This window comes from Equus przewalskii, chromosome 7, assembly GCF_037783145.1.
Source record: "Equus przewalskii isolate Varuska chromosome 7, EquPr2, whole genome shotgun sequence".
Lineage (NCBI taxonomy): Eukaryota > Metazoa > Chordata > Mammalia > Perissodactyla > Equidae > Equus > Equus przewalskii.
The window spans coordinates 3120391-3145365 of record NC_091837.1 but is presented as its reverse complement, the minus strand read 5'-3'; the positions used below and the strand labels follow the sequence as shown (position 1 = coordinate 3145365).

At 56.7% G+C, this 24975-nt stretch overlaps 2 protein-coding genes across 36 annotated transcripts in view; one reads left to right on the top strand and one right to left on the bottom strand.

Annotated features, from left to right (window-relative positions):
* Positions 1 to 19165, bottom strand: part of GGT1 (gamma-glutamyltransferase 1) — a 33038-nt gene extending 13873 nt beyond the window's left edge. For 8 of the 34 annotated variants that reach the window (XM_070628210.1, XM_070628229.1, XM_070628211.1 and 5 more), the window contains exon 1: positions 3033 to 3167. The gene's annotated coding sequence lies outside the window, so the exon portion shown is untranslated. Of the gene's footprint in view, positions 1 to 183; positions 309 to 2033; positions 2247 to 3022; positions 3170 to 9086; positions 9267 to 14493; positions 14676 to 19021 lie in introns of those variants that run through there. The other 26 variants (XM_070628203.1, XM_008536485.2, XM_070628217.1 and 23 more) reach the window with 23 other exon arrangements.
* LRRC75B (leucine rich repeat containing 75B) lies at positions 10509 to 17282 on the top strand. 2 transcript variants are annotated; one of them, XM_070628240.1, is made up of 4 exons: positions 10509 to 10721; positions 13303 to 13431; positions 14894 to 15009; positions 16495 to 17282. In XM_070628240.1, exons 1-4 carry the CDS (start codon positions 10545 to 10547, stop codon positions 17024 to 17026), a joined length of 954 nt encoding a protein of 317 aa, XP_070484341.1. In that variant the 5' UTR covers positions 10509 to 10544; the 3' UTR covers positions 17027 to 17282. The 2 variants fall into 2 exon arrangements, with proteins under 2 accessions (XP_070484341.1, XP_008534711.2); XM_008536489.2 differs by lacking the exon at positions 10509 to 10721 and adding an exon at positions 10977 to 11402.
* Positions 19166 to 24975: the final 5810 nt, after the last annotated feature.

Genomic DNA, 24975 nt, shown 5'->3' with positions numbered 1-24975 from the left:
AAGGGTAGTCTGCTGGCGAGCCCCTCAGGTGAGATGCAGGCTGGGGACCCCACTGGCTCGCCCTGTTCCTGCTCAGAGCATCTGAACCCCAGGGCCACCCCAGTGTCCCAGAGATGGTTCCTGAGGCAGTGGAGCAGGAGGGCTGCCGGCACCAGACCAGAACCCAGATCTGAGAGGCCTCACCTCACCCCACAGCCAGATGCCCAGGACGCCTCGCTGGAACACAGCCTGGGGCTGCACGCCCAGACTGGTTCTACCGCCGATCCAGGAATGTTAGTTCCCCAGGCCCAAGGAACCACCTGAACAGCCTGGAACGGCAGGGCCCAGAGAGGGCCAGAGCTGGTCCAAACTTACACAGCCCAGCAGTGCCATCCCAGCCACCCTGAACCTGCCCCCGAGTTGCTGCATGTCCCTGACCAGCCGGCCAAGGAGGTCCCAAGTCAGAAGCAGTTGCAGGCTCAGCCCAGGGGACCTTGAACACTGCTCTCCATTCCCCCTTAGCCTTTATCTGCCAAGGACAAGGAGTCCTTCCTGGTCATGGCTCCCTCCACTGCTCCCTGGCCAGCTGTGTCGGGGCCCCCTGGGAGCCCCCCACTCCCCGTCTGTAACACCTAACCCACAGCCACCCTGCGAGGCTGCGCCATCTGATAGATAGAAGGAGACACAGAGCCACCCAGATAGTGCTGCCCACACTGGCCTTGTCCTGTCACCCACTGCCCCTGAGCAGGCTCAGGATGAAACTCACCAAATGCACTCCTGTGAAATCCTCAATAGCCCCCATGTGGGGTGCTACGACTGAGCTCTTCCCCTGGATATTGCCCCCTAACCCCCGCAGACCCAGGTGACTGGGAAGATGAGCAGTGCAGGAGCCAGGAACCAGCAGGGGGTTTGGCCCTGCCTGAGTGGCTGCATTGCAGGGCAGTCGGCTGGGAGGGGTCTGCAGTGGAGAGCCACAGGGCTCTGTCCCCAGCCTGAGCCTGCTCTGCAGTTTTCTCCCTGCCTGGAATGGCAAGAGGCACAGTGGTATCAGCAGCAGCGTGAAGACAGGAAGCCTGTCTGAGTGGTCAGAGCACGGCCCAGACCCCACAGGTGACCCCAGCAGGAAAACCCTGGGAAGGGATAAGTTAGAGGACAGAGAGCTGCCTTTGATGGGGCACAGATGCAGCCTAGAAGCACCTGCAGGTTCCAGGGAGGGGAGACAGGAAAGAAGGTGTCTCAACAAAGGCTGTGTCAACAGAGGCATGAGTACAGAACAAAGAAGGCCCTTCCTCACATTTCAAAAGGGTCAGTTTCTGTCCCAGTCAGCCCCAAACCCCCTTCATGCAGAGAGGGGAACTGGGGGCAGTGGGTCTGCCCAGGAAAGGTCATCCCAGGAAAGGCTACAGGAGTGGGGTTGGAGGTCTTCTCCAGACCCCATGGCTCCTGTCCTAGGCACAACAGGTGGTGAGCTCCCTGTCCCCAGGAATGTGCAAGCCTCATCCACCAGAGATACTGACTCTGCCAACAGCATCACCCCCTCCTAACACACACACACAAACACTCACACACAAGCTGAATTTAGGCTAAGTGGAGCAGGCTCCCGGGACACAGCAGAGAAGGGAGCATGAGAAGAGGAAGACAGACCAGCCAGCCTGGAGTTTCTCTGTTAATCCTCCAACCCAGCTCGACAGTTGTGTCACCACAACCCCAGAGCCACAAGGGTGAAACCAGGGTACAGGCCCAAACCCATTCACAGACAGGAAATGGAGCTTAGGTAGAAGCAAACTGGCCAAGGTCAGCTGGCCCCAGGAGGCACGAGGCCCAGCAGGCAAGCCCAGGACCCATCACCCTGGCCCTGTCACTGCCAGCTCACAGTGAGGAGTCACTCCCCTGAGTATGAGAATGCAGCTCCCTGAGCCCTGCCCACACCTCTGGACAGGGAGCTTAACACTATCCAGACCCAAATTGGGATCTGTCTCCCTCGCTGCCTACCTTGGCGGCATAGGCTTGAGAATTAGAAAAAGGCCCCCTCCCCAAGACTTGATAAGTACTACCTGCCGCAAACCTGTCGAAAGAGCCAAACACGCCAGCAATGACTGGAGAGTGGCAGGTGCCCCCTAGAGTTGTGCAATGACTCCTTGTACAACCGACCCTGCTCCATGCACCACAGCCACAACCAGAACTCCAGAGCGGGGGCCGGCCCGGTGGCGTAGCAGTTAAGTTCTCACGTTCTGCTTCGGTGGCCCAGGGTTCACCGGTTTGGATCCCGGGTGTGCACCTTCACACTGCTTGTTAAGGCATGCTGTGGCAGGTGTCCCACATATAAAAAAGTAGAGGAGGATGGGCACGGATGTGAACTCAGGGCCAGTCTTCCTCAGCAAAAAGAGGAGTACTGGTGGCAGATGCTAGCTCAGGGCTAATCTTCCTCAAAAAAAAAAAAAAAGAACTCTAGAGGGGTAAGCACGGCCTGAGGACACAGTGCCTCAGCCCCCATCACAGCTCCAGCTCCACTCCAGACCTGACCCCCCAGCAACTCTCCCCACCCTGGGCTCCCAGATCCTCCTGGGCCTCAGTTTCTCCACGCTGCACTCCTCTCTCTTAATTCCAAGAAGTCCACTTCCTGGGTGCTGCGGCTTCTTCAGAGAAGTCAGGCGGCTCCACCCGGCGCCCCCCACCCTCCCCCGACCCATCCCTCACCTGTGGCAGAGTGAGCCAGAAGGCAGTCTCAAACCTCCTTACCCTCAAGAAACAGAAGCACCCAGCTCAGACACAGTCAGACAGAGAACCTAAGACTCTGCCCATCTGTGCAAACCCTCTGCAGGATCCGTCCACACAAGCCCCAACCTGCCACCCTGAAGGGCAGCTCACTCCCGTTACGCATATGCATAAACTGAGGCTTGAGCGCAAGAGGGACTCCTCCAGAGCAGGCCAGCACACAGCAGAGCTGGGGCCGGAACCTAGGCCTCCAGATGCTCCTGGGATGCCCCAAGCCTGAGCTTCCCCCACCTATGATGTCCAGCAGCTCAGAGAGGGTAAGCCATACTTGGACTCACACAGCACTGGGTTCCAGCCAGACACCGGTTAGGCTTACTCGCTCCTGAGCTGGTCAGTCTTCTTGCTCTGCGCACAGAGCACAGAGCTGAGTCCCCAGTGCGCCTGCTGTGACCCAGCTCCTCCCCACCTTCCCCCTGCTGGCCTGGGCTGGGGAGACGCTTTAAAGGCACAGGAACCTTTCCAGGTGGCAGGAGGGCTGGCTCCTGGTCCTGACCCTAGGGCTGTGTGGCCCAGGACAGCTGCCAGCCTCTCTGAGCCCAGTGGGGTCCCAACCTTGAATGAGAAACCTGAGCTTTGAGGGCCTCAGTGGGGCTGAATGAGGTTGGGTTTCAGGGAGAGGCAGGTCAGACCAAGGGTCTCCCTGGAGGAGGTGGGCTCCCCCTACTTAGGATGTCCGGAGAGGGGTCACATAGCACTGGGTGCAGCCAGATGCCTGCACCAGTGGGGGTTGGGACACAAGCATCTGAGGCTGCACTGGACCTGAGGAGCCTGAGACCCTCTCCACAACTCCGGGGGTAGGGGGTGCCCCTCCAAACACGCCCTCTCCCTGACCCTCAGGCTGCAGGTAGGGTGGCAGGCACTGTCACTCCAAGGCCCCTGGTCACCTGGACTGAAGGGAGTCACCTGACCCAGGGGAGCCTTTCCTCATCCCCCGACTTTCTGGGGCCATGAGCAGGCAGGTTGATGGAGGACACAAGGCAGTGGGGGCGGGGGACAGAGCCGTCGCTTGTGCCCCCACCGGCCCCGGCCCATCCAATGAGATGGAGCGGGTGTCCCCACAGGGCGGGCAATCTCACGCCTCCCTGTGCTTCTGAGGTCCGCACATGGCCTGCTGCTGGCCAGAATGGCTGCTACCAGCATGGCCCTGGCTTAAACTGATTCATTGACCATTCATCATTCATTCATTCATTTATTCATCCTCCCACCCAATCCTGGCCTGTCCAGATTCTTCTCTCAAGGAGCCCCCAGCAGGCCTGGAGAAGTACTAGTATGGTAAGCCAAGGAGGAGGAGAAGCCCAGGGCCCCGAGGAAGAGGGGGCTTGAGGATCAGGGCAGAGCAGCGATTGGATTGCCGAGGACACACCAGGTGGAAGGAAACACTTGAGCCTGGAGGCCAGGCACTGGAGTCATCTCCGGGAGCAGCGAGGGTACAGGAGAGACTATTGACCTCCCTGGGCCCTTCCTGAACCCTGAGGCATCAAGGCCGGGAAGGGAAGTGGCTGAGCTCAGATCGTGAAGGCCAGGCCAGTGCGTCTGGACTTTGAGAGCCTGGAGGCTGGTGAATGTATCACCGGGCCGGGTAACCCATTAACCCTGGCTCACTCATTAAGACCCTGGTGGGTGACCATTAGCTCTTCAGCCAGGCAGAGGGCAGGGGCCGTGGGAAGAAGGGAGCATTGATGGGGGCGCTGGCTGGGGACTGGTCGAGCAGGGCTCTCTGTGTCCTTGTTCCTTGAGGAGATTTCCTGGGCTGGGCTGGCCTTCAGCCAGGGGCAGCTGCCAAGGCAGCACGGGGGACACTACCCCACCATCCGGATGCCTTTCATCTCCTAATCACCCCTGCTGTGCAGGCACCAGCAACCGAAAGCACCTCGGGGGCCTTGGCCAGATGGGAGGCTCAAGGCACTAGTCCAGTGAGTGGGGGCGGCTGGGCATCTGGCCCATCTCCCACTCTGAGAAATGGGCCCACAGTGGCCTCCAAGGCCCTTCTTGTTCTGACAGGCTCAGTCTGCCCCATCTCTGTGCCTGGGAAAACAAGGCACTGGTGGAACAAGAACGGTGCTACTGGCACAGAAACCACAGCCCGAGAGGGGAAGGGACTTGCTCAAAGTCACTCAGGAGAGGGACCCATGAAAAGGCAAAGGCGCTACAAACTACTTCCTGCAAGTGGCATCTCATTGCAGCCGCGGCCATGCCCTGCCCTGCTGTCAGGTCCTGGGAGCACCTGTGCCTGAGCCCAGGAGGTGCCGAGGGAGCCTCATGCCCCGGGAGGGCCCCAGGTGGGAGACACACAACATCCCAAAATGCAGCGGTGAGGCTCCCAGTGAGTGGGCCAGGCAGGCTGGTCCTGATGCGAGCAGCACCTGACCCATCCTTCAGAACTGCAGGGACAGGCTCTCAGGACCCGCTGGGAGCCAGGAAACCTGCTGTCAGCCAGGACCTTTGGTGTCCCCTGGTATCTGCACCAAGGAGGTATTTGGTAAACAGGCTGAACCAAAGTGACTTCAAATCCAAGCACTGGAAGTCTTAATCAACTTAAAGATCACAGAGTCTCAAACATTTAGTCTGTGATCTCCCCTCTCCGGCCCCCGAGAAGGGTCAACTTGGACAGCTGTCCTGAGGGGGAGCTCAGTACCTCTAAAGACAGCAAGACCATGGTTGGTTGGCAAGTTCTTCCCAACTTTAGGCCCCGATTTGCCTTCTTGGAATGCTTTCTGCAGGCTGCGAGAGTCGGCCTGCTTCAGGTGGGCCTGGCCTCACACCCTGCCCACTATCCTGAGGCCACAGAGCAGAGGAGCAGGGACCACCCCAGACCCTTTGGCTACCTGGCCACAGCCTCTCAGAGCCATGTAGGCCCCATTAAAGGGACGGAAGGAAGACTCAATCTTGGTGAAGGGCTGGCACTGCCCCGTGGTGGAGGGGCGGGGTGTGCTCTGGCCGTCTGCAGGCCCAGGTAGAGCCCCCGTGGCCCCAGGGCCTGGCCCACACCCCCTGGAGCCATTTGCAGCATTCACCATTTCAGCACCCACCTTTGACGAGGTTGGAGCCTAGCCAAGTGCGTGGGCTTCCAGAGATGTGAGCTTGTTAACACCTGGGAACGGCCGGCAGAGGGGCCAGTCTGGCACCTGGTGGACCACAGTCCAACTCCCAAACTCAGAGCAGGATGGCAGCTCGGTCAAGCGCATGGGCTCCAGAGGCCCTAGGTTCAAATTTGTCCCAGGGTCTCCTCTTCCTGCCCTCAGATGTCTATCTGGAGAGCAGGATCATTAAGACAGGTGTTGGAGAGAGTCACTGAGGCAGCCATGTGCAGGCTGCGTGAGCCCCGACCCTCCGTGGCTCTGACATGCGGGCCTTCAGCTGCCTCTGTCCCTGTCTGATGAGCAGCTCAGAGCCTAGAACTGGTAAGGACCCCTCTCCAGCCACCCTGTCTGCGCTGCCCACAGACCGTGCACAGGTAGCATTTATCACATCATCTCATAATTACCCTCCGCGGTGTCTGGGAGCTCCAGGGGGTCGGGGAGGAAGGCTGAGTCGCATCCACACCCCAGCCCCACTCCAGCTGACGCACTCTTGTCTCCACGGCCTCAGGTCGACATGCCCAAACCTGGGCTAAGGAGACCCTCCCCAGACCTCCACCAGCCACATTAGCCAGAGTCTGGCCCTGAGCAGCCACCCCTGCTCCTCATTGGCCCATCCAGCTACACCTCCACACCGCGTCCCCACCACACCTGACCCCAGCCCCCCCCCCGGACCACCCCCTCACCTGGCAACTCTTCCTCACAGATCCCCAGCCTGCCAGTTACCCCACGGCAGCTCCAGCGCTCAGCCTGCAAACTTGAGCATGTGCTTCCCCCACAGAACATCTCTTCAAAGGCCCCCTTCGCCCCCCAGATAAATTCCTGCTGTGCTGGGGCCCCGCCTCTTCCTCCCTGCGGTTCACCCACTGCTCTCCCAGCTGGGATCGAATGCTAGCACTCTTCCTTCAGACCCCAACCTCAATGCCACCTCCTCCGGGAGCCCTCCTCCGCCGCTGGTTAAGTGCCTTCCTCGGTTCCCGCAGTGCCTGGGGGCCCCCATCACAGCTCCCCACCTCTGTGTGGTAGCTGTTTGACTTCCGGTGTCTGTCTTAGTCTCCACAGGGCCCAGTGATCATCACTGAATGGACACACGATGGCCGTCAGGTGGCTGGGTGGATTCAGTATAAAGCCACTAAAGATTCGATAGTAAAAAGAGCTCACATACGTCCAAAACTGCTGTGTGCCTGACTCTTTCCTTGTTGTGCCTAAGCCCACGACACCTTTCCCAGATGGGCATTTGAGTTTTCCCCATTTTACTGATGAAGAAACTGAGGTTTGCAGAAACTACTATAGTGGGTTGAAGAGTGTCCCCCCAAATTCATATCCACCCAGGAGCTCCAAATGTGACCTCATTTGGAAATAGAGTCTTTGTAGATGTCATTAGTTAAGATGAGATCACAATCACACTGAATTGGGGGGCCCTAAATCCAACAACCAATGTCCTTATAAGAAGGCGATGTGAAGAGAGACGCACAGACACAGGGGAGAAGGCAGGTGACCAGGGAGGCAGAGACCAGAGTGATGCAGCCACAAGCCGAGGAGGCCAAGGACTGCCAGTAACCACCAGACGCTAGGGAAAGGCACAGAAGGATCCTCCCCTCGCACCTTTAGAGAGAGCACGGCCTGCTGTCACCTTCGTTTCAGACCTCTGGCCTCCAGAACTGTGAGAGAATCAATTTCTGTCATTTTAAGCGACCCAGTTTGTGGTGATTTGTTATGACAGCCACAGAAAACTAATACAGCAACCTACTTTGCCTATGTTTGTACCCCCAAAAAGGAGCAGGTCCAGGCCAGCCCCAGGAACCTAGTGGTTAAGTTCAGCATGCTCCACTTCAGCTCCCCAGGTTCAGTTCCCAGGTGCAGACCTATACCACTGGTCTATCAGTGGCCATGTTGTGGCGATGGCTCACATACAAAAAGAGGAAGATTGGCGACAGATGTTAGCTCAGGGCAAATCTTCTTCAGAAAAAAAAAAAAAAGAGCAGGTCCAGGGGATGCAAATCCAGGTCCTGAGCCTACACTTGTGACACCCATGGTGATTCCTGGCCCTGCAGAAGGCTCACAACCTGTCCCTGTAGAGCCAGCTCTAGGGGAAACTGTCTCTATAGAACGTCTGTCTGCTTTCTTCCTCCTAGTGAGTTCCAAAACCATCCTGTGTCCTTCTTTGCAGTGGCTGCCAGGAGGCTCAGTGTTACGTGGCTACTTGCTGAGGTACCGTCAGCCCTGGGCTGGCGTTCCTCCTCCTGGGCTTGGACTATCCCACTGGGTGGGTAGAGAAGAGGCCCAAAGTGGGGGCAGGTCCAGTTCTAGCTCCAGCTGCAGGCCTCCACCTCGCCTGCTGGGTCACGTGGACCTTGGTTCCCTGTCGCTCCAGCTGGGCCACCACATGGGTGGCCGGGGGCTTGGGAAGCCAGGGGTGTGGCTGTCGCTGCTACTTGTCTCCTGGCAGGCCCCTCTTGGGGCCCAAGATGCCCCCAGTAGGGCCTGAGGTCTAGTCATGTTCCTCCCATCTGCCTCTCTGGCTCACCCACCTCCCCCCTCCCTGGCTGCCCCGGGGTGGCCGGGCTGCCCCAAGAGACTCAGTACAGGCCCCTGAACCCCCACATCAGCCTTGGGGGCTGAGAGGGCAACATCACAGCCCACCTCTCCCACCCCATGGGGTCTCCACAAAAACAGCTCTGCTGCCCAGGGCCACTCCAGGGAGAGGGCCAGCAGCCTTGAGTTAAGGACGCACGGAGGCTAGTGAGGGGGAACCATGTCCCCACTCCTGAGGGCACAGCTCTGTCTCTGGGGCCTCCCGCCCAGATCAGGTTAGGCCTGAAAGAGTCCCCAAGAGGCAACTCAACCTACCCCCCACCCCCCAGGAGGCTGAGGGAGGCCCACCCAGAGATCTGGGTCCAGACGCCACACTCCCTCCTTCCCTGGGAAAATGTCTTCCAGGAATCTCTCAGCCAAGGACACAGAGGGTGGGGTAAGGGGTGACGGGTAAGGCTGGGGGTTGGGGGGCAGTGCTCTGCTTTCTACAGAACTCTGAGCTCTGGGCATCCCCCTATGCCACTGCCTAGGTTGCCCCCTTCATGACACCCAGGCTCAGCCCTCCCTTTCCCCACCCCCACACTGCCTCAGCCTTCTCACGTTGGAGGGAGCAATTTCCAGGCCTGGCTCAGCCTCTGGAAGGACATGGTCAGGATCTGGGAGACCTCCCAGCTCTGGCTCTAGCCCTGAGTTTGTGGGGGAGGGTGAGGAGGGTCTTACCAGGCTGCCAGCTTTGGACAGGGGGTCTGAGAGGTCCCTGGGGCAATGAGGCTGCTGAAGTCTCTGGTCTCATTACCACCACGTCAGTTCAGTGACACCTTGGCCCCAGAGGAAGGCCGGCCAGGTAGCTTTGCCAAAGAGGAAACCTGTGTTGCCAGGGTGGCTCCAGGATAACACAGGCTATGGAGACGGGGAGGGGAGGCGGCTGAGTCCAGCTGGCAGATGGCAGGGGAGAAGGGGGCCCAGGATAGAAAGGCCCCACGTACAGGCTCAACAGGGGTACCCAGTTAGGCAGCAACAGGGGTTAGGGTTCAGCGGGTGGCCAAGGGATGAGGATACTAAGCCGTCCTCTGCCTCGTCTCAGGGGCTCAGCCTTGGGAGACCACAGAGCCCAGCACCCTGTCCCTGGACACACTCCTAGGGGGCAATGCTTAACCCAAGAGAAGGAGCCTGACTCTGCCCTCACTTACCATGTGCCCCAGGGCCAGCCTCCCCTCATCCCCACACACCTCTGTCCAGGCTCACCTCTCCTGCACCCATGCCCGGGCACACTGTCCTCACAGGCTGGACACACTCTCCTTGCTGTGGGAGTCGGGGTCTGGAGCCTAGTGCCCCAAATGCCCCCTACCCAGGGAATGCAGGGGCCCAGAGCTGGGGGGCGGGCTGCAGGGGACAGCAGGCCTCCAGCTGGGTGGGTCCCCAGCTCAAACCTGATCCCTGGAGGAGTCAGGGCTCCCCCTCCTCACACTGCCCCGCCTCCTGTCAGACAGGAGGACTGAAGCCAGGAGCACGTGCAGCCGGCCTGCTGCCATCCTGCCTGGAGCCGGGCTTACCATTTAACTAGCACTCTCCATGCCATTTACCTCCCAGGGGGCAGTTAGAGGGGGCGGGCTCCACCCCGCCTGCCCAGCCTGCCTGCTCTCAGCCAAGCAGGGAGGGGCAGAAAACATTTGTCAATGCCAGAGTGTCCACGCAGGGTGGACAGGTCAAATACTACTATTGCTCGCTGTGGGGGAGAATCCTGAAAGGAGGTGCTGGCACTGCCTAAGACGGGCAAATGGCAGCGGAAGCCCCACCCACCCCGCCCTGATCCTAAGTCCAGGACTCTTTGCGCCGCCAAAGCGACTGTTCCACAGTCAGCACTGGGGCCAGAGGCTTAGAGGCACCAAGCCTCCCCCGGCGGCTCCAGCCCTGGTGACAGAGCTCCAGGGCCCGGTCTAGCGCGGGCGAGGGCCTCCTCCAGCGAGACCCCCCAAAACTGAGCGTTTAGCAGCTCCGCGGCCCCCAGCAGGACCCCCGCCCCCACTTCCCCGCGCTCCGGCCCGGCCGGAGCGCGCAGTCTGCAGCCCGGCGCTCCCCGCAGGGCGCACCCCGCGCCTGAGCGAGGCGGGGCGGGGCTGGGGGCGGGGCGCAGACGGCCCGGCCTCCCGTGCGCCCGGCGCCCCGCGCGCAGCGGCCATGGGGGCGCGGCTGGGCCGGCGGGCCGGACCCGAGGCGGGCTCCGAGGCCCGGGCGGCGGCGGGGTGCGGGCCCGCGCCCTATGAGCGCCGGGTGCGCTGGCTCTGCGAGATCCAGTCCACACTCCGCGAGCGGCGGCCCGAGCGCGCCCGGCAGCTGCTGCGCCTCCTGCGCCAGGCGAGAGACGGAGCGGGCCGGCCCGGGGCTGGAGGCCGGGGAGGGGCTGGGGCTGCGGGCTGCGGGCTGCGGGCCTGGAAGGGGCCCGGGAGGCGATACTGAGCTGGCCTCGGGCACGCGAGTCAGGGCCAGCGGCGGACGGGCGCGCGGGCCGGGCAGGTTCCGAGGGGATGGTCCGACTGTCTGCAGAGGGTGGATATCTGGTCCGAGCGAGGGGGAGTGAGGGAGGGTAATCGGCTAGAGTGGGGGGACTGTGAGTGTGGAGGAGCGGGGGCCGGTGACTGTGTCCGCGTCTCTGGGGTTTGAGGTTAGTTGTGTGTGTTTGAGGGTGCCCCAACCATGGAGGTAAGCCTAGATTCACGGGGCCTGGAAGGAATGGCAAGTGGGGGGCGAGTGATCTTGCATTGAGCGGCAATGGCAAGAGGGCAAGCTCCCCCACCCTCCAGGATGAAGGGAGGCACTACACTGGACCCTGGAGAGAGGACCCAGGGAAGCCACAGCCCAGATGGTCAGCAGGTGCAACCTCACCATGACACCATGGAGGGCCAGACAGAGCCACAGCACGCAGCACGCATCCTCCTCACAGGCAGCTCACCATGCCCATTGAGTACCCACACCTGGCATCTGTCCATCACAACACCACATCTGGATGGGCAGGGGCTCTGGTCCCACACACACCAGGTACCTGAGTCCCAGATCCTGAGCCTTGGGTTGCCCTAGGAGACATGGGTTCTGGTCCCAGCATCACCACTGGGCAGGCCACTTCCCTCTCTGCCCACGTCTCCACCCCCTGCAGCAGCTGCCACCACAACCTGCCCCATCCTGTAAACCGAAATAAGCCGGGTAGGTCTTTGGCCTGCAGGTGGATGATTAGAGATGGGGAAACTGAGGCTTAGAAAGAAGTAGTGAGCCCAGGACCACTAGCCCAGAGCAAATTGGGAGCCAGCCAAGGCCAGAGCCCAACCTCCAGCCTCTCAGCCCCTCTCCTCCTGCCGCACTGGGTTTTCTTTCTCTGGGCCCAGCAGGCTGGAATGGTGGAGCTGGCCCTTTAAGAGGAGCTGTCCAGACCAGCAGAAGGCAGGCTGCAGTCTGGGGCCCTGTCTGGGTCAGCCCAGGCTCACCAGTCACCCCTCCCTTCTGGGTCCTCCCTAGCTGGCATCTGCGACTTGAATGGTGTTTAAAATGCAAACAGCACAGCAGCACCAAATCAGCCAGAGACTATCCAGAGGCATAGATCTCTGTCTGGGATGGCGTCTGGAGCCTAAGGCAGCGGCTGGGCATTTTAGCTGGGAAACCAGCTGGGTTGCCCCCTCGGGTACCAGAGGTTGGGACTTGAGGCCCAGGAAGGGGCCTGTCCTGCCCCTTAAGCCACAGGGACTCTGCATTTATGACCTTTGGGCATTCCATCACCTGGCCTGTCTTCCTGTGCCATGGGCTTATACAGGAAGCGTGTCACTCTCTGGCTTGGGAAGTGCCCACATGGGGTCTGGAGGCCCGTCCCGGCTGTGCCTGCCCCATCAGCTTGTCAGTATATCCTCTAAACAGACCCTCTGAAAGGGTGTTCAGCACCACACCAGCCCATGGGAGTGACAGGAGGAGGAGGAGACCAAGGAGTGAGGGCAGGAAGGCCAGGGCAGCCAGGGGCCCGACAGTGGGGTCTCCGCAAAGGGTGGGAGACTTGGAAGCAGGACAAGGAGGCTGGTGGGTGGGGCCGTGAATGACAGGCTTTGAGGTGCTCTGAGACTGCAGACTGTGCGTGAGTCTCTAATATCACACAGCTTCGAGAGCATTTGGTTCCCACTGAAGGGTTAAGGGTCGAGCTCAGGTGTGTGTGTGTCATAGAGCCAGCTCTGGCAGCCTGAGGGTGGACTGGGGGTGTCGGGAGGCCAGGAGCCCCAGGAGGAGCCTGTGGGAATGAGGCCTGAATCTTCTTGAGCAGTGGGGAGGGAGAGCGGGGCAGAGAGGGAGAGGGGAGAGTGTGGGGTGATTCCTGGGCGCTGGCCCAAGTGCCTGGGAAGATGGGGATGGTGGCACAGGAGATGAGGACAGCTTCAGGGCAGGAGATGAACATGCCCTGTCTGAGCTGCCTTTGGGACATCCGAGCTGAGAGAGAGGCTCACCCCTACAGAAAGGGTCTGGACCTGTTGGCAAACAGGTGGAGGCCACAGCTCGAGAAAGCTCGGGAATAGGAGGATAGAGGCAAAGGACCCAGAGGGAATGCTGGAGGACAGCGGCCTTTGGGAGTCATCAGAGGAGCCCCTAAACAGTCCCCTGGACAAGCCCAAGCCCAGAGGAGGCAAGGTGTCACAGCAGGACATTTCACCTCCAGGGAACCAGCCTAAGGGTTCAGGACCCACTTACTGCCTCCCTGAGGCCCCTGATGCACCAACCCTCTCCTGATCTAAAGGATCCACCTGCCCCCGGACAGCCGGCCCATCGCTGCCTGTGGGGAGACTCCAGCAAGGCTCAGGGAGGGAAACGAAGAGAGGGGGATGGATGTGAGGGGCTCTGGCTGGCTGGGACGGGGCCTGGAGAAGGGACGTCCTGGCCCCTGGCTCACTCAGTTCTCCTCATCACTCAGGACCTGGGCCTTGAGGGGACCCTCCTCACTGACATCCTATACAGGAACGTGGCCTTCCTCAATCTGGTGGACCCCATCTCCCATGACCTGCTTGTGAACCTGGCCCGGGACCTGCAGTGCCCCAAAACGGTGAGGCCGGTAGGCACGGGCTCCAGGCTGGGCAGTGTGGTTGACAGGGGCCAGGACAGCTCAGGGCTGGACGCTAGGAGCCTGGGTCTTCATCTGGCTTGCTGTGTGGCTTTAGGCAGGTTACTGCCCCTCTCTGGGACCTGATGCCAATCTCAGTGTATTAGGCTAGCCAGCAGCTGGAGCACATGTGAACTGTGCTTCTCAACCCTGAAAAGTCGTGTGCTGGGGAGACCCATTTCCTGAGTGGCAGCATGTGGGCCAGGCTCCAGGACACAGGCAGGAAGTTGTATGGGGACCCTTCTGGATACAGAATATTCTGACACATCTGCTAATGGAACCTAACTCCCAGCCTCTGAGTTCCAGAGCCAGAAGAGAGTCACTCTAGGTTGGAACCCCTATCCACATGTCCCATCCTGTATGAATACCCTTGGGGACAAGTGCTCTCTGCTTCCCTTAGCAGCTCGAGCCACAAGCAAGTCCCTCCTCATGTTGGCATCTGCCACCTGCAGCCTCCACTACCCCCATGCCACTGTGTCTGCCCAGAACACCCCTACTCCCATCCCCACACCCCCTGTCCCACTCCGTGGACACCTGCCATGAGCATTGAAGGTGCCGTGCTCCAACACAGCCTGTGGCCAGCCACCAGCTCCCATCCCTTCATCACAGTGAGTCCCCGCATGAAACAAGGGTGCCCACTAGGGGCCCTGATGGCTCTGAACTCCCATGTCCATATGCAGTTGTCACGAGGATTCTGAGGCTAGCCTAGAGACTTTATAGTGACCGCCAGGGCTTGCTGCCACTGTACGTACACGCTGTCTCCAGAGGGACTGGAGAAAAGAATGTGCCGGGTAGTGGAGCGTGCTCAGGGCCAGCTTTGCAGAAAGCAGGGCACCCTGTATTCCACCGGAGCTGGGCCTCTACAAGGGCCCACTTAGGACCAGGAGAGAGCCAGGTGGCAGTGCTGTAAACGGTAACCCTCCCAGCCCCAGCAGCCCAGACCCAGGCCCCAGCTAGACAGGCGCAGTCTAGCTCGGAGAGTGAGAGGAAGAAGAGCATGCTGACCTGGCTGGTTCCTATTCCCTGGGGGTGGTATCAGTGTGCCTGGTCCTGCCTCCCCCTGTGGCGAGTCCCCAGGGGATGCTGAGGGTGGGCAGGGAGTCGGCTGATAGCCTGAGACACTGGCTCTGGGCCTGAGGACAGGGAACAAGGGCCCATTGTCCCTGGGCTTCCTCCTGCCGGGCACTGTGGGCTTGGGACCAGCCTGTCCAGCTCCCAGCGGGCAGCCTCCCCTGGCTCTGTGCCAGGCCACAGCCGGGGTGGGGGGTGGGGGTGGGAGGGAAAGGCCAGTGGGCAGCTCAGTGATCCGTGATGAACGACTGTGTGCACGCACACGCTTGGGTCCCCAAGGCCCAGAGGTGGGCGGGAGGGGCTCGGCCTTGCCCTAACAACGCTGCCCCCGCAGGACTATGAGCTCTGGAAGTCCTCGGACAAGATCTGCCGGCAGCTCGTCTACCACCTCACCCCTCACTCCAAGCGGCAGCAAGGGTCCAACCTGCCCCGGAGGAAGACCCAGAGCTGGTAAGGGTTGCCAGCCACAGCCCCACCTCATGGCCTGTCCCAGGCTGACAGGGAGAGGCAGGGCTGGCCCCAGGGGAGAACCCAGGCTTCTCTCAGCAAGAGGCTGGTGCCTGAAATCCCACACTGTGGGCCCCTTACCCTCATCTGCATCATGGCCCCAACCCTGGAAGTCAGTCTGGCCGGTGGCAGCAGATGCTCCCCAAGCCAGGCTGCACTCTCCGTATGATGCGCCACCTGCCATTCACTCGCCCCTCAATCCCTGGCCTGTCACAGGCCCCAAGGTGACCTCAGCAGGAGTCAGCTGAATCTCATATAGGCTGTGAGGGAGGCAGATTCTGGGTCATGATTCCCATTTTACAGGGAAGAAAACTGAGGCTGGGAGAGACAAAGTAGCTTGCGCAAGGCCACACCTGCCCTGATTATCCCACAGCCCTTTGGGAATTCTTTGCCAGGCTGTCCAAAGCCGAGGCCTCTGGGGCCAGCCTGATAGCTCCCTCTGCCATGGGGTCCCCCTCTTAGTCACTCCGTCACAGCCTCGTGGCCACAGACTCAGCTCAGGAACTGGCTACAGGCGCCTAGGCCCCAAGGCCAGACCACAGCCCCAGCGCTCTCCCCTGCTTGCTCCCCCACCCCTGTCCCCCTCTGGCCTGGTGGCCTACACTCAGCCTGGAGCCCATGGGGTTGTTTCCTGCCATGGCAGGTGGGGGCCCCGGAGGGGATCCCGCCACTCTTAGCCCCCAGTCAGGCCTATCTGCCTAGTGGGCTGTGTGCAAATGACAGGAGAGACCTAGAGAAGGGTTCTGGGGGCAGCAGGGGACCCTCCTCAGTTTCTAAACGTCCCTTCCAGCTTAGACACACAGAGCCCTCCCCCAGGGCAGGTCCCCACCCACATCCCCCACACCTCCCCTCTTGCTACCCTGGGCCTGTCCCCTCTCTAGCCCCCAAGGGCAGGGGGACCAGCATGATACCCTCATAGGAGATCTGTCCTCAGCCCCAAAGGGTCGACCTTAGGGGAGGCACGTGAAAAAACGTGTGGGCTCAGGAGTCAGAGCACCTTGATTTGGAGACCTGGCTCCCCTCATAGTGGCCTGTGACCATGGAAGAGCCACGTCACCTCTCTGAGCATCCGTTTGCTCCCCTGCAGAAGGGATAACCATTCCTCCCCACTGGGTTGCCAATACAAATAAGTGTGCCAGGTGGAGCAGGTGTGGCAGTGCAGGCACAGTGGGTTTTATAATAACAGCTCACGGAGCCTCACTGCAGCTCTCTGTAATCCTCACAACATCCAGGCCCCTTTTCTCCAAAGGGGAAACTGCGGCTCAGAGCAGTTCTGAGCATTGTCCATGGCCACCCATGTAGAAACGGGCAGTTTGATCCCAGCTTGGCCCAACTGTGGGGCCTGGGCCTCGCCCCAGTGGGTCACCGTGGCCAGTGGGGACCCGCCTGGGCTCTGGGCCCTTGCTCAGTCCCACAACCCTCCCACAGCCTCAAGAGCAGCCTCCAGAAGACTCTGCTGGCAGGGGAGACTGTTAACCTCTCAGGAATCCCGCTGTCAGCGCGGGACGTGCAGCACATAACGCGCTACCTGGGCAGCCAGGGCGCGGGGCTCGCCGTGCTGGACCTGAGCTTCACGAAGCTAAGTGACGAGCTGCTGGGCCTGCTGCTGCCCAGCCTCTGGGCGCTGCCCCGCCTCACCCAGCTCCTGCTCAACGGCAACCGGCTGACACAGGCTGCCGCCCGCGAGCTCACTGAGGCGGTCAAGGACACCAGCAAGTTCCCGGCACTGGCCTGGGTAGACCTGGGTAACAATGTGGATGTGGCCTCTCTGCCTCAGCCCCTGCTGGTCGGCCTGCGCCGGCGGCTGAGCCAGCGCACCTCGCTCCCCACCATCTATGAGGGCATGGACCTTGAGCCTGAGGACCTTGAGCCTGAGGACAGTGCAGCCACCGTTGCCTCCACCTGGGGCTCTGCAGCAGCCGGGCCAGGGCCAGAGCCCCAGGCCTGCTGCACTAGGTGACCCGCCACCTACCCTGGCTCCTGCTACCTGACTGACGATGCTCCCAAACACGTGAGATAGAAGGTGATGGAGACCACGGAGGTCCCCCAAGCCCCCAGAGATCCAGTGCAAATGCTCAGCCTGGGTTTAAGGAGATGGAAGGAGAATGAGCCCAATGGAGGCCAAATGGTCAACCCAGGTGGGGAGTCTCAGCCTTCTCTCAGTAAGAAGGGCCTGGCACCCACTGTGCAGACCCCACAATAAAAGGCGATGCTTCCCTCCGCCTCGACCTTTCTGCACTGTGGTCCTCAGGGCCACTGAGCACCAGCCATGCTGCTGGGGTGGGGAGAAGGGGTGGCTGGGGATTCAGGGACCCCACCCACCCCAAAGGGAAGGACCAAGCTCATCCTGACTTCCCTCCAGGTGCTCCCTGGGCAGGGCCCCCACGGAGACCAAGGTGTGGGGGTCGGGTCCATCTGTGGGCTGGAGAGTTAGAGGAGGCCTCCAGGGACCTGGCTGTCACGTTGAGCAGGGCTTGGGGAGAAGCAGGTTAAGAGCCCAGAGAGGGGCAAAGCTCGGAATGGAGCCCCACAGCAAGCTGATACCTGAGCCTAGGCTGCTGACTTCCCCACAGGGCCCCTTGGGCTGAGGACAAGATTGTGCTGACAGAAGCCTTGTCTCCCACAGGGCCTAGCGCTGCCCACCACCCCTAGTACCCACCCCCCAGGCCTCCTGTACCTGGCAAGTGGGCAGCTCTGTGGGATTAGAAGACACATCGGGCCAGAGACAAAGAGCTTGTGTGTTCCCTCCAGGCCCTGGGGCCACGTGCACAGTCCTCCTTTGTGGGGGACCCCAAGAGAGCATGCAGCTGCTGGAGGTGGGAAGAGCCAGCAGCTGGGGCCCTGGGGTGGAGCAGTCCTAGGGCTGCCCCAGGACGCAGGCTTTCCCAGCAGGGGGCTATCTCCCTTCCTCCCCAGACACATTACGGGTAGGTTCCAGACCAGAAGCCCAATACCTTGGTCACCCTCACAGCCCTGTGTGGAGAGGTGTTGGGCAGGGCAGAGACAAGAAAGGAATTTTGAGATGTTCCAGGAGGAAAATGAGGCCCAGAGTGGGGAAGCCAGTGGCCTAAGACTGTGCAGAGCCACGAGGTCAGGTCTGGGGGCAGTGGGATCCTGCCCAATGAGGAGAGACCAGCAGCAGAGGGAAGCCCATGGGCCAAGGAGAAGGCAGGGGTGCCCCTGGGCCTACATAGATGGACCTACCAGCTGACCTCCCCCACAGCTATAGCCCACAGGGGACCATGAGTCAGCATGGATGACAGCACATCCCCAGGCTGGCCAGATGCACAGCAGCCTCTTGGGCCAGAAGCGAGATGGCTAAGAAGGGTAGGATGGGGCGGTGCCAGTCCCAGGACCACGCAGGAGGCGGTGAGGAAAAGGAGCTCCCCCTCCATGGTTGCCTTCCCACCCCGAGGTTAGGCCCTGCTGGTCTGGCTGCTTTTGGTGGAAACCGTATCCAGAGGCGGTGGGAAGGTGTGAAGAGCACCCAGTTCAGCCCGGCTCTGTTCCCTACTTGCTGTGCGACCTGGCCAGGCCCTCCTCTCTCCTGGTCTTGGGTCTCTCCTTTCTCCCCTCTGTTAAATAGGGCCGGCTGTCCATGGTCCTTTCCAGCTCTCAATGCTACATCCCGGGGTCGTGGCCCCTCCCAGGCCTCCTTGTTTTAAAGACATGGGCCTGCCCAGTGGCTCAGGAGCCACAGAAGTGGCTCCTTGGGCCTCCACCCTGGAACAGGGGGCTGAGGCTCCCTGGAGTGAGGCAAAGCGAGGTGGGAGGTGGAAGGGGCCAGGGCAGAGAGAAGAATGGGCAAGCTGGCCTTCGGCCGGGCAGGCTGATAAGGCAGGCAGCCGTGTTCTCCTGCCAGTCTGTGCTGGAGAGATGCCAAGCTCTCTGTGTGCTCCTGCCCGCCTGCCCTCCTCACTCCCTACCCACACTGGCCCGAATTCAGCCCACAAACCTTGAAAATCCCTGCTCGGAGCGATTCCTACCAGGATGTTGTGAGGACCTGAGGCGAGCGTTGCCAGGCGAGCTCTGGGAGAATCAAGACGGCAGCAGCTGGTCTCAATCTCCCCGCCTCTCGGAAGGAGGCTTGCGACACAACAGCCAAGCCGGAGCTTGAAACAGCTCAAGAGAAGAGGGTTGGCCTTGTTGCCATGCAGGTGCCACCCCTTAGGCTGGGGCCTCACGACCACCAGGGAAGCTACTTTACGGGCAGGGACTCTGGGAAGCAGGGCCTTGTGTGCCCTCCAGGCCAGCTCCCGCCCCAGGAGGCAGCAGGTGGACCTCACTCAGGCCGGTCCTCACCCAGGCCCAGTCTTGGAGGCAGGTGGCTTGGCCTGATCCCGGCTCCAACACCCGCTGGCAGTGTGGTCCTCTCGGGGCCTGTTCCCTCATCTTGCGAACTAGGTACAAGCCTCCCCTTATCCTCCATGCTGGAGTGAGGGTGACATAAGGTTTGGAAAATGCCTGCTGCGTGGTGGGGTGCAAGACAGACGCGCATCAGCATCAGTGGGGCCTCCACCCAGGGCTCTCTGGGTGGGAAGGGCAGGAGCCCAAGCCTCCGGGACTAAGCAGAGCTGAAGCCATTTATTTACTTACCAAGCATGTCCAGCGCCCTTCTCTGCGCCAGGTACTGTTCCAATGGCTTCAGACTCCTTTAATTCTTTTTGCACTTGTAGGAGGTGGGTGCTATTACAACCTTCATTTTGGAGGTGAGCGAACTGAGGCAGGGAGAGGTCACGCGGCTTGCCCAAGGTCAAACAGTGAGGAAGTGGAGGAGCCGGGATGTGAGCCAGGTGGCCTGGCTTCCATCTGTGACATGAACGGCTGTGATGCCGCCCATCCTCCAGCCATCCCAGAGGTGAGGGTTCACCAGCACTCCTGAGCAAGCCCCTGCCCAAGAGGCCATTGGAGGCGGGAGAAACACGGCGGTGGCTCTGCTGGCGGGCGTCCTGCAGCGGGGAGCAGACTTCCAGCCGTGCTGCCCCTGGAGCAAGACCAGTCAGGACCTCCCTGGGCCTCAGTCTTCTTGTGTGCAAAATGGGTGGGGAGGGGAGCCATGAGGATCCGGGCTCTGTTCTTTTCCAGGAATGAAAGGGACTAATGAGGAGTGGGTTTGGAGGTACTTGTCCGACTGAATGAAGCCCAGCCGCGTGCCCAGGGGTGCTGGATCCACACCCACCTCTGGCAGTGTGGCTGGGACAGCTGCAGGTGCCCTCACCTCGTGGAGCCTCAGCCTCCTCAAGCCTAAAGCCACCTTGCCAGGATGCTGCCAGCATTGAAAGGAGACACGCGCAGAAGATACCTGTGCTCTGCTGTGTACTGAGAAAGAACAAAGTGGCCAGACCAAGTGTTGCCGGCTTGGAGTGCAATACGGTACATTTCGACTTGTGCATACATCCATGAAACCAGCACCGCAATCAAGATGGTCGCACATCTGTCACACCCATACTGTCACCCTTGATAATCCCTCCCTCCCACCCCCATCCCCAAGCAACCATTGGTCTACTTTCTGTCCCTCTAGATTAGTTTACATTTCCTAGAGTTTTAGATATACGGAATCATACAAGGTGTACTTTTTCATATATGACTTCTTTCACTCGGCATTAATTATTTTGAGACTTGCTCATGTTGTTGCGTGTATCAATAGTTCCTTTTTTTTTTCGTAAGGAAGATTGGCCCTGAGCTAACATCTGTTGCCAATCTTCCTCTTTTTGCTTGAGGAAGATTGTGGCTGAGCTAACATCTGTGCCCATCTTCCTCTATTTTATGTGGGATGCCGCCATAGCGTGGCTTGACGAGCGGTGCTAAGTCCGCGCCTGGGATCTGAACCTGCAAACCCCATGCCACCAAAGCAGAGTGCACGAACTTAACCACTGCGCCACTGGGCTACCCCCTCAATAGTTCCTTTTAATTGTTGAGTAACATTCGATTGGGATGGATATACCAAAATTCATTCACCTGTTGATGGACACTGGGTTGTTTCCAGTTTTTAGCTATTACAAATAAAGCAGCTACGAATATTTGTGTACAAGTTTTTGCACGAACTTGTATTTCCTTTTCTCTTGGGTAGTGGTATCTCAGTACGGTATTCTTTTCTTTAATATCTTTGCTTGGTTTTGGTATCAGGGTAATAATGCTGGTGTCATAGAATGAGTTGAGAAGTAGTCCCTTCTCTTCAATCTTTGAGAAGACTGTGTAGAATTTGTATTATTTCTTCCTTAAATATCTGGTAGAATTCCTCAGTGAAGGCACATGGGTCTGAAGTTTTCTTTGTGGGAAGATTTTCAACTACAATTCTAATTTCTTTCTTTCTTTCTTTCTTTCTTTTTTTTTTTTTTGAGGAAGATTAGCCCTAAGCTAACATCCGCCACCAATCCTCCTCTTTTTGCTGAGGAATATTGGCCCTGAGCTAACATCTGTGCCAATCCTCCTCTGTTTTGTATGTGGGATGCCACCACAGCCTGGCTTGACAAGCGGTGCGTAGGTCTGCACCAGGGATCTGAACCGCCAAACCCCAGGCCACCGAAACAGAACATGCGAACTTAACCACTGCACCACTGGGCTGGCCCCTCAATTTCTTTAATAGATATAGAAGTATTCAGGTTAGCTGTTTCTTCTTGAGTGAGTGTTGGTAATTTGGGTCCTTCAAGAAATGTGTCCATTTCATCTAAGTTGTTGAATTTGTGGGCAGATAGGTGTTCATATATTCCCTTTTAATATCTGTGGAATCTGTAGTAGTCACCTCTCTCATTCCTGAGATTGGTAATTATGTCTTCTTTTTTTTCCCTTTCCTGATCAGTCTGGGTAGAGGTTAATCAATATTATTGATCTTGTTAAAGAATTATTTTTTGGTTTCAGGGATTATTCTCTGTTGTTTTCTGTTTCATCGATACCCACTTTAATCCTTATTTCCTTTCTTCTGCTTACTTCAGGTTTCATTGGCTCATTTTTCTAGATCTTAAAAGAACCTTTTTGTCTATTAATAGAGCTGAGATCATTAATCTAAGACCTTCCTTTTTTTCTAATAAAGGTATGTAGGCTATCAATTGCCTCCCTGAGTTCTGCTTTAGTGGCATCCCACAAATTCTGATACGTTGTTTCCATTTTTAAGTTGACTCAAAATGCTTTCTAATTTCTCTTTTGGTTACTTTTTTGATCCATGGGTTACTTAGAAGTGTGTTATTTTGTTTCCAACTATTTGGAGATTTTCCAAGAATCTTTCTGTTAATGATTTCTAATTTAATTTCACTGTGGTCACACAACATAGTTAATATATCTTGAAGCCTTCTGAATGTTGGTAAATGTTCTGTGTGCCGTTGAAAAGAATGTGTATTCTGCTATCATGCAGTGGTCCTGTGTTAATCAAAGTTAGGTTGACTTTGGTGGTGTTCAAGTCTACCGATCTTTGCTGATTTTCTGCCTACCTGCTCTATTAATTATTGAGAGGGAAACTGAAATCTCTCACTCTAATTGTATTTGTCTATTTCTTGCTGCAGTTCTATCCGTTTTCTGCTTCATGTATTTTGAAGCTTTATTATTAGGTACATAAATGTTTAAGACTGTTACGTCTTCTTGATTAACTCACCCTTTCATCATTATGAAATGACCTGCATTATCCCTGCTCTGAATATTCCTTGCTCTGAAACCTACTTGTCTGATATTAATATAGCTACTTCAGCCTTCTTTTGACTAGTGTTAGCAATGGTATTGTCTTTTTCCATCCTTTATTTATTTATTTTTTGATGAGGAAGATTAGCCCTGAGCTAACATCTGTTGCCAATCCTCCTCTTTTTCCTGAGGAAGACTGGCCCTGAGCTAACATCTATGCCCATCTTCCTCTATTTTATATGTGGGACACCTGCCACAGCATGGTTTGATAAGTGGTGCATAGGTCCACATCCAGAATCTGAACCTGCAAGCCCCGGGCCACTGAAGCAGAGTGGGCAAACTCAACCACTATGCCATGGGGCCAGCCCCTATCCTTTTACTTTTAATCTATTTATATTTTTATATTTAAAATGTGTTTCTTATAAATAGCATATATTTGGGTCTTGCTTTTTTTAATCAAATCTGATAATTGTGCTTTTTAATTGACATGTTTATACTATTTACACTTAATTGATTATTAATATGGTTAGGTTTAAGCCTATCATCTTCCTATTTATTTTCTAATTATCTCATCTGTTCTTTGTTCTCTTTTTCCTCTTTTTCTGCCATCTTTTGGGATAATTAATTATTTATAAATCCATTACTTATTTACTTATATCCTTTGTTCACTTAACTCTTTTTTTTTTTTTTTTTTTTTGAGGAAGATTGGTTCTGAGCTAACTACTGCCAATCCTCCTCTTTTTGCTGTGGAAGACCAAACCTGAGCTAACATCCATGCCCATCTTCCTCTACTTTATATGTGGGACGCCTACCACAGCATGGCTTTTGCCAAGCGGTGCCATGTCCGCACCCGGGATCTGAACTGGCGAACCCCAGGCCGCTGAGAAGCGGAACATGTGCACTTAACCACTGTGCCACTGGCCAGCCCCACTCTTCTCTTTTTATTAAGGTAAAATTCACATAATACACGATTCACCATTGTAAAGTGTACAATTCAGTGCTTTTTAGTACATTCTCCATGTTGTACAACCATCATTACTATCTAATTGCAGAACATTTTCATTATCCCAAAAAGAAACCCTAGACCCATTAAGCAGGCACTCCCTATTCTTCCCTCTCCCAGCCTCTGGCAACCATTAATCTGCTTTGTCTCTATGAATTTGCCTATTCTGGACATTTCATATAAATGGACTCATACAATATGTGGCCTTTTGTGTCTGGCTTCTTTCATTTAGCATGTTTTCAAAATTCATCCATGTTGTAGCATGTATCAGGGATTCTTTCCTTTTTATGGCTAAATAATATTCCATTGTATGGATATACCACTTTTGTTTACCCATTTATCAGTTGATGGACATTTGAGTGGTGGCTTAACTCTTTGTTTTGTTATTTTAGCATTGCTTTGGGGACTATATATCTTTAAATTATCACAGTCTATCTTCAAGTAATATACCACTTCTTGTATAATAAGAACCTTATAGTAGTATACTTTCCTTTCTCCTCCTTGGCCTTTATGTTAATATCATCATGCATTTTACCTTTACACATGTTATGAAGCCCACAGTAGAATCTTCACTCCTTTCTATGGATCTAGATTTCCATCTGGTGTAATTTTCCTTGTGATAGAAGGATGTCCTTTAACATTTTTTGTATAGTAGGTCTCTTGGTGATGAATTTTTTCAGCCTTTGTATGTCTGAAAACATCCTTATTTTGCCTTCATTTTTGAAAGATATTTTTTTCTAGGTATTGAATTCTAGATTAATGGGATTTTTTTTCTGTCAATAGTTTAAAGATGTTGCTTCACTATCTTCTGTGCTTGCATTGTCCCCAGTGAGAAACGTCATCCTTATTTCTGTTCCTTTCATTATAACATTTCTTTTTTTCTCTAGCTGCTTTTGAAGATTTTCTCTTCACCACTGGTTTTGAGTTAACGATATGCCTTAGTGTGATTTTCTTTTATGTTTCTTGTGCTTGGAGTTCATTTAGCTTCTTGGATCTGTGGGTTTATAGTTTTCATCAAGTTTGGAAACTTTTCAGCCATTATTTCTTCTAATAATTTTTCTGTCCCTCCTCATTGCCTCTCCTTTGGGGACTCAACTACCTGTATATTAGGACACTTGAAATTGTTCTTTAACTCTGTTTTCTTTTTTCTTGTGTGTGTGTGTGAGGAAGATTGGCCCTGAGCTAACATCTGTGCCAATCTTCCTCTATTTTATGTGGGATGCCACCACAGCATGGCTTGACAAGGGGTGCTGGGTCTGTGCCCAGGATCCGAACCTGTGAACCCTGGGCCACCAAAG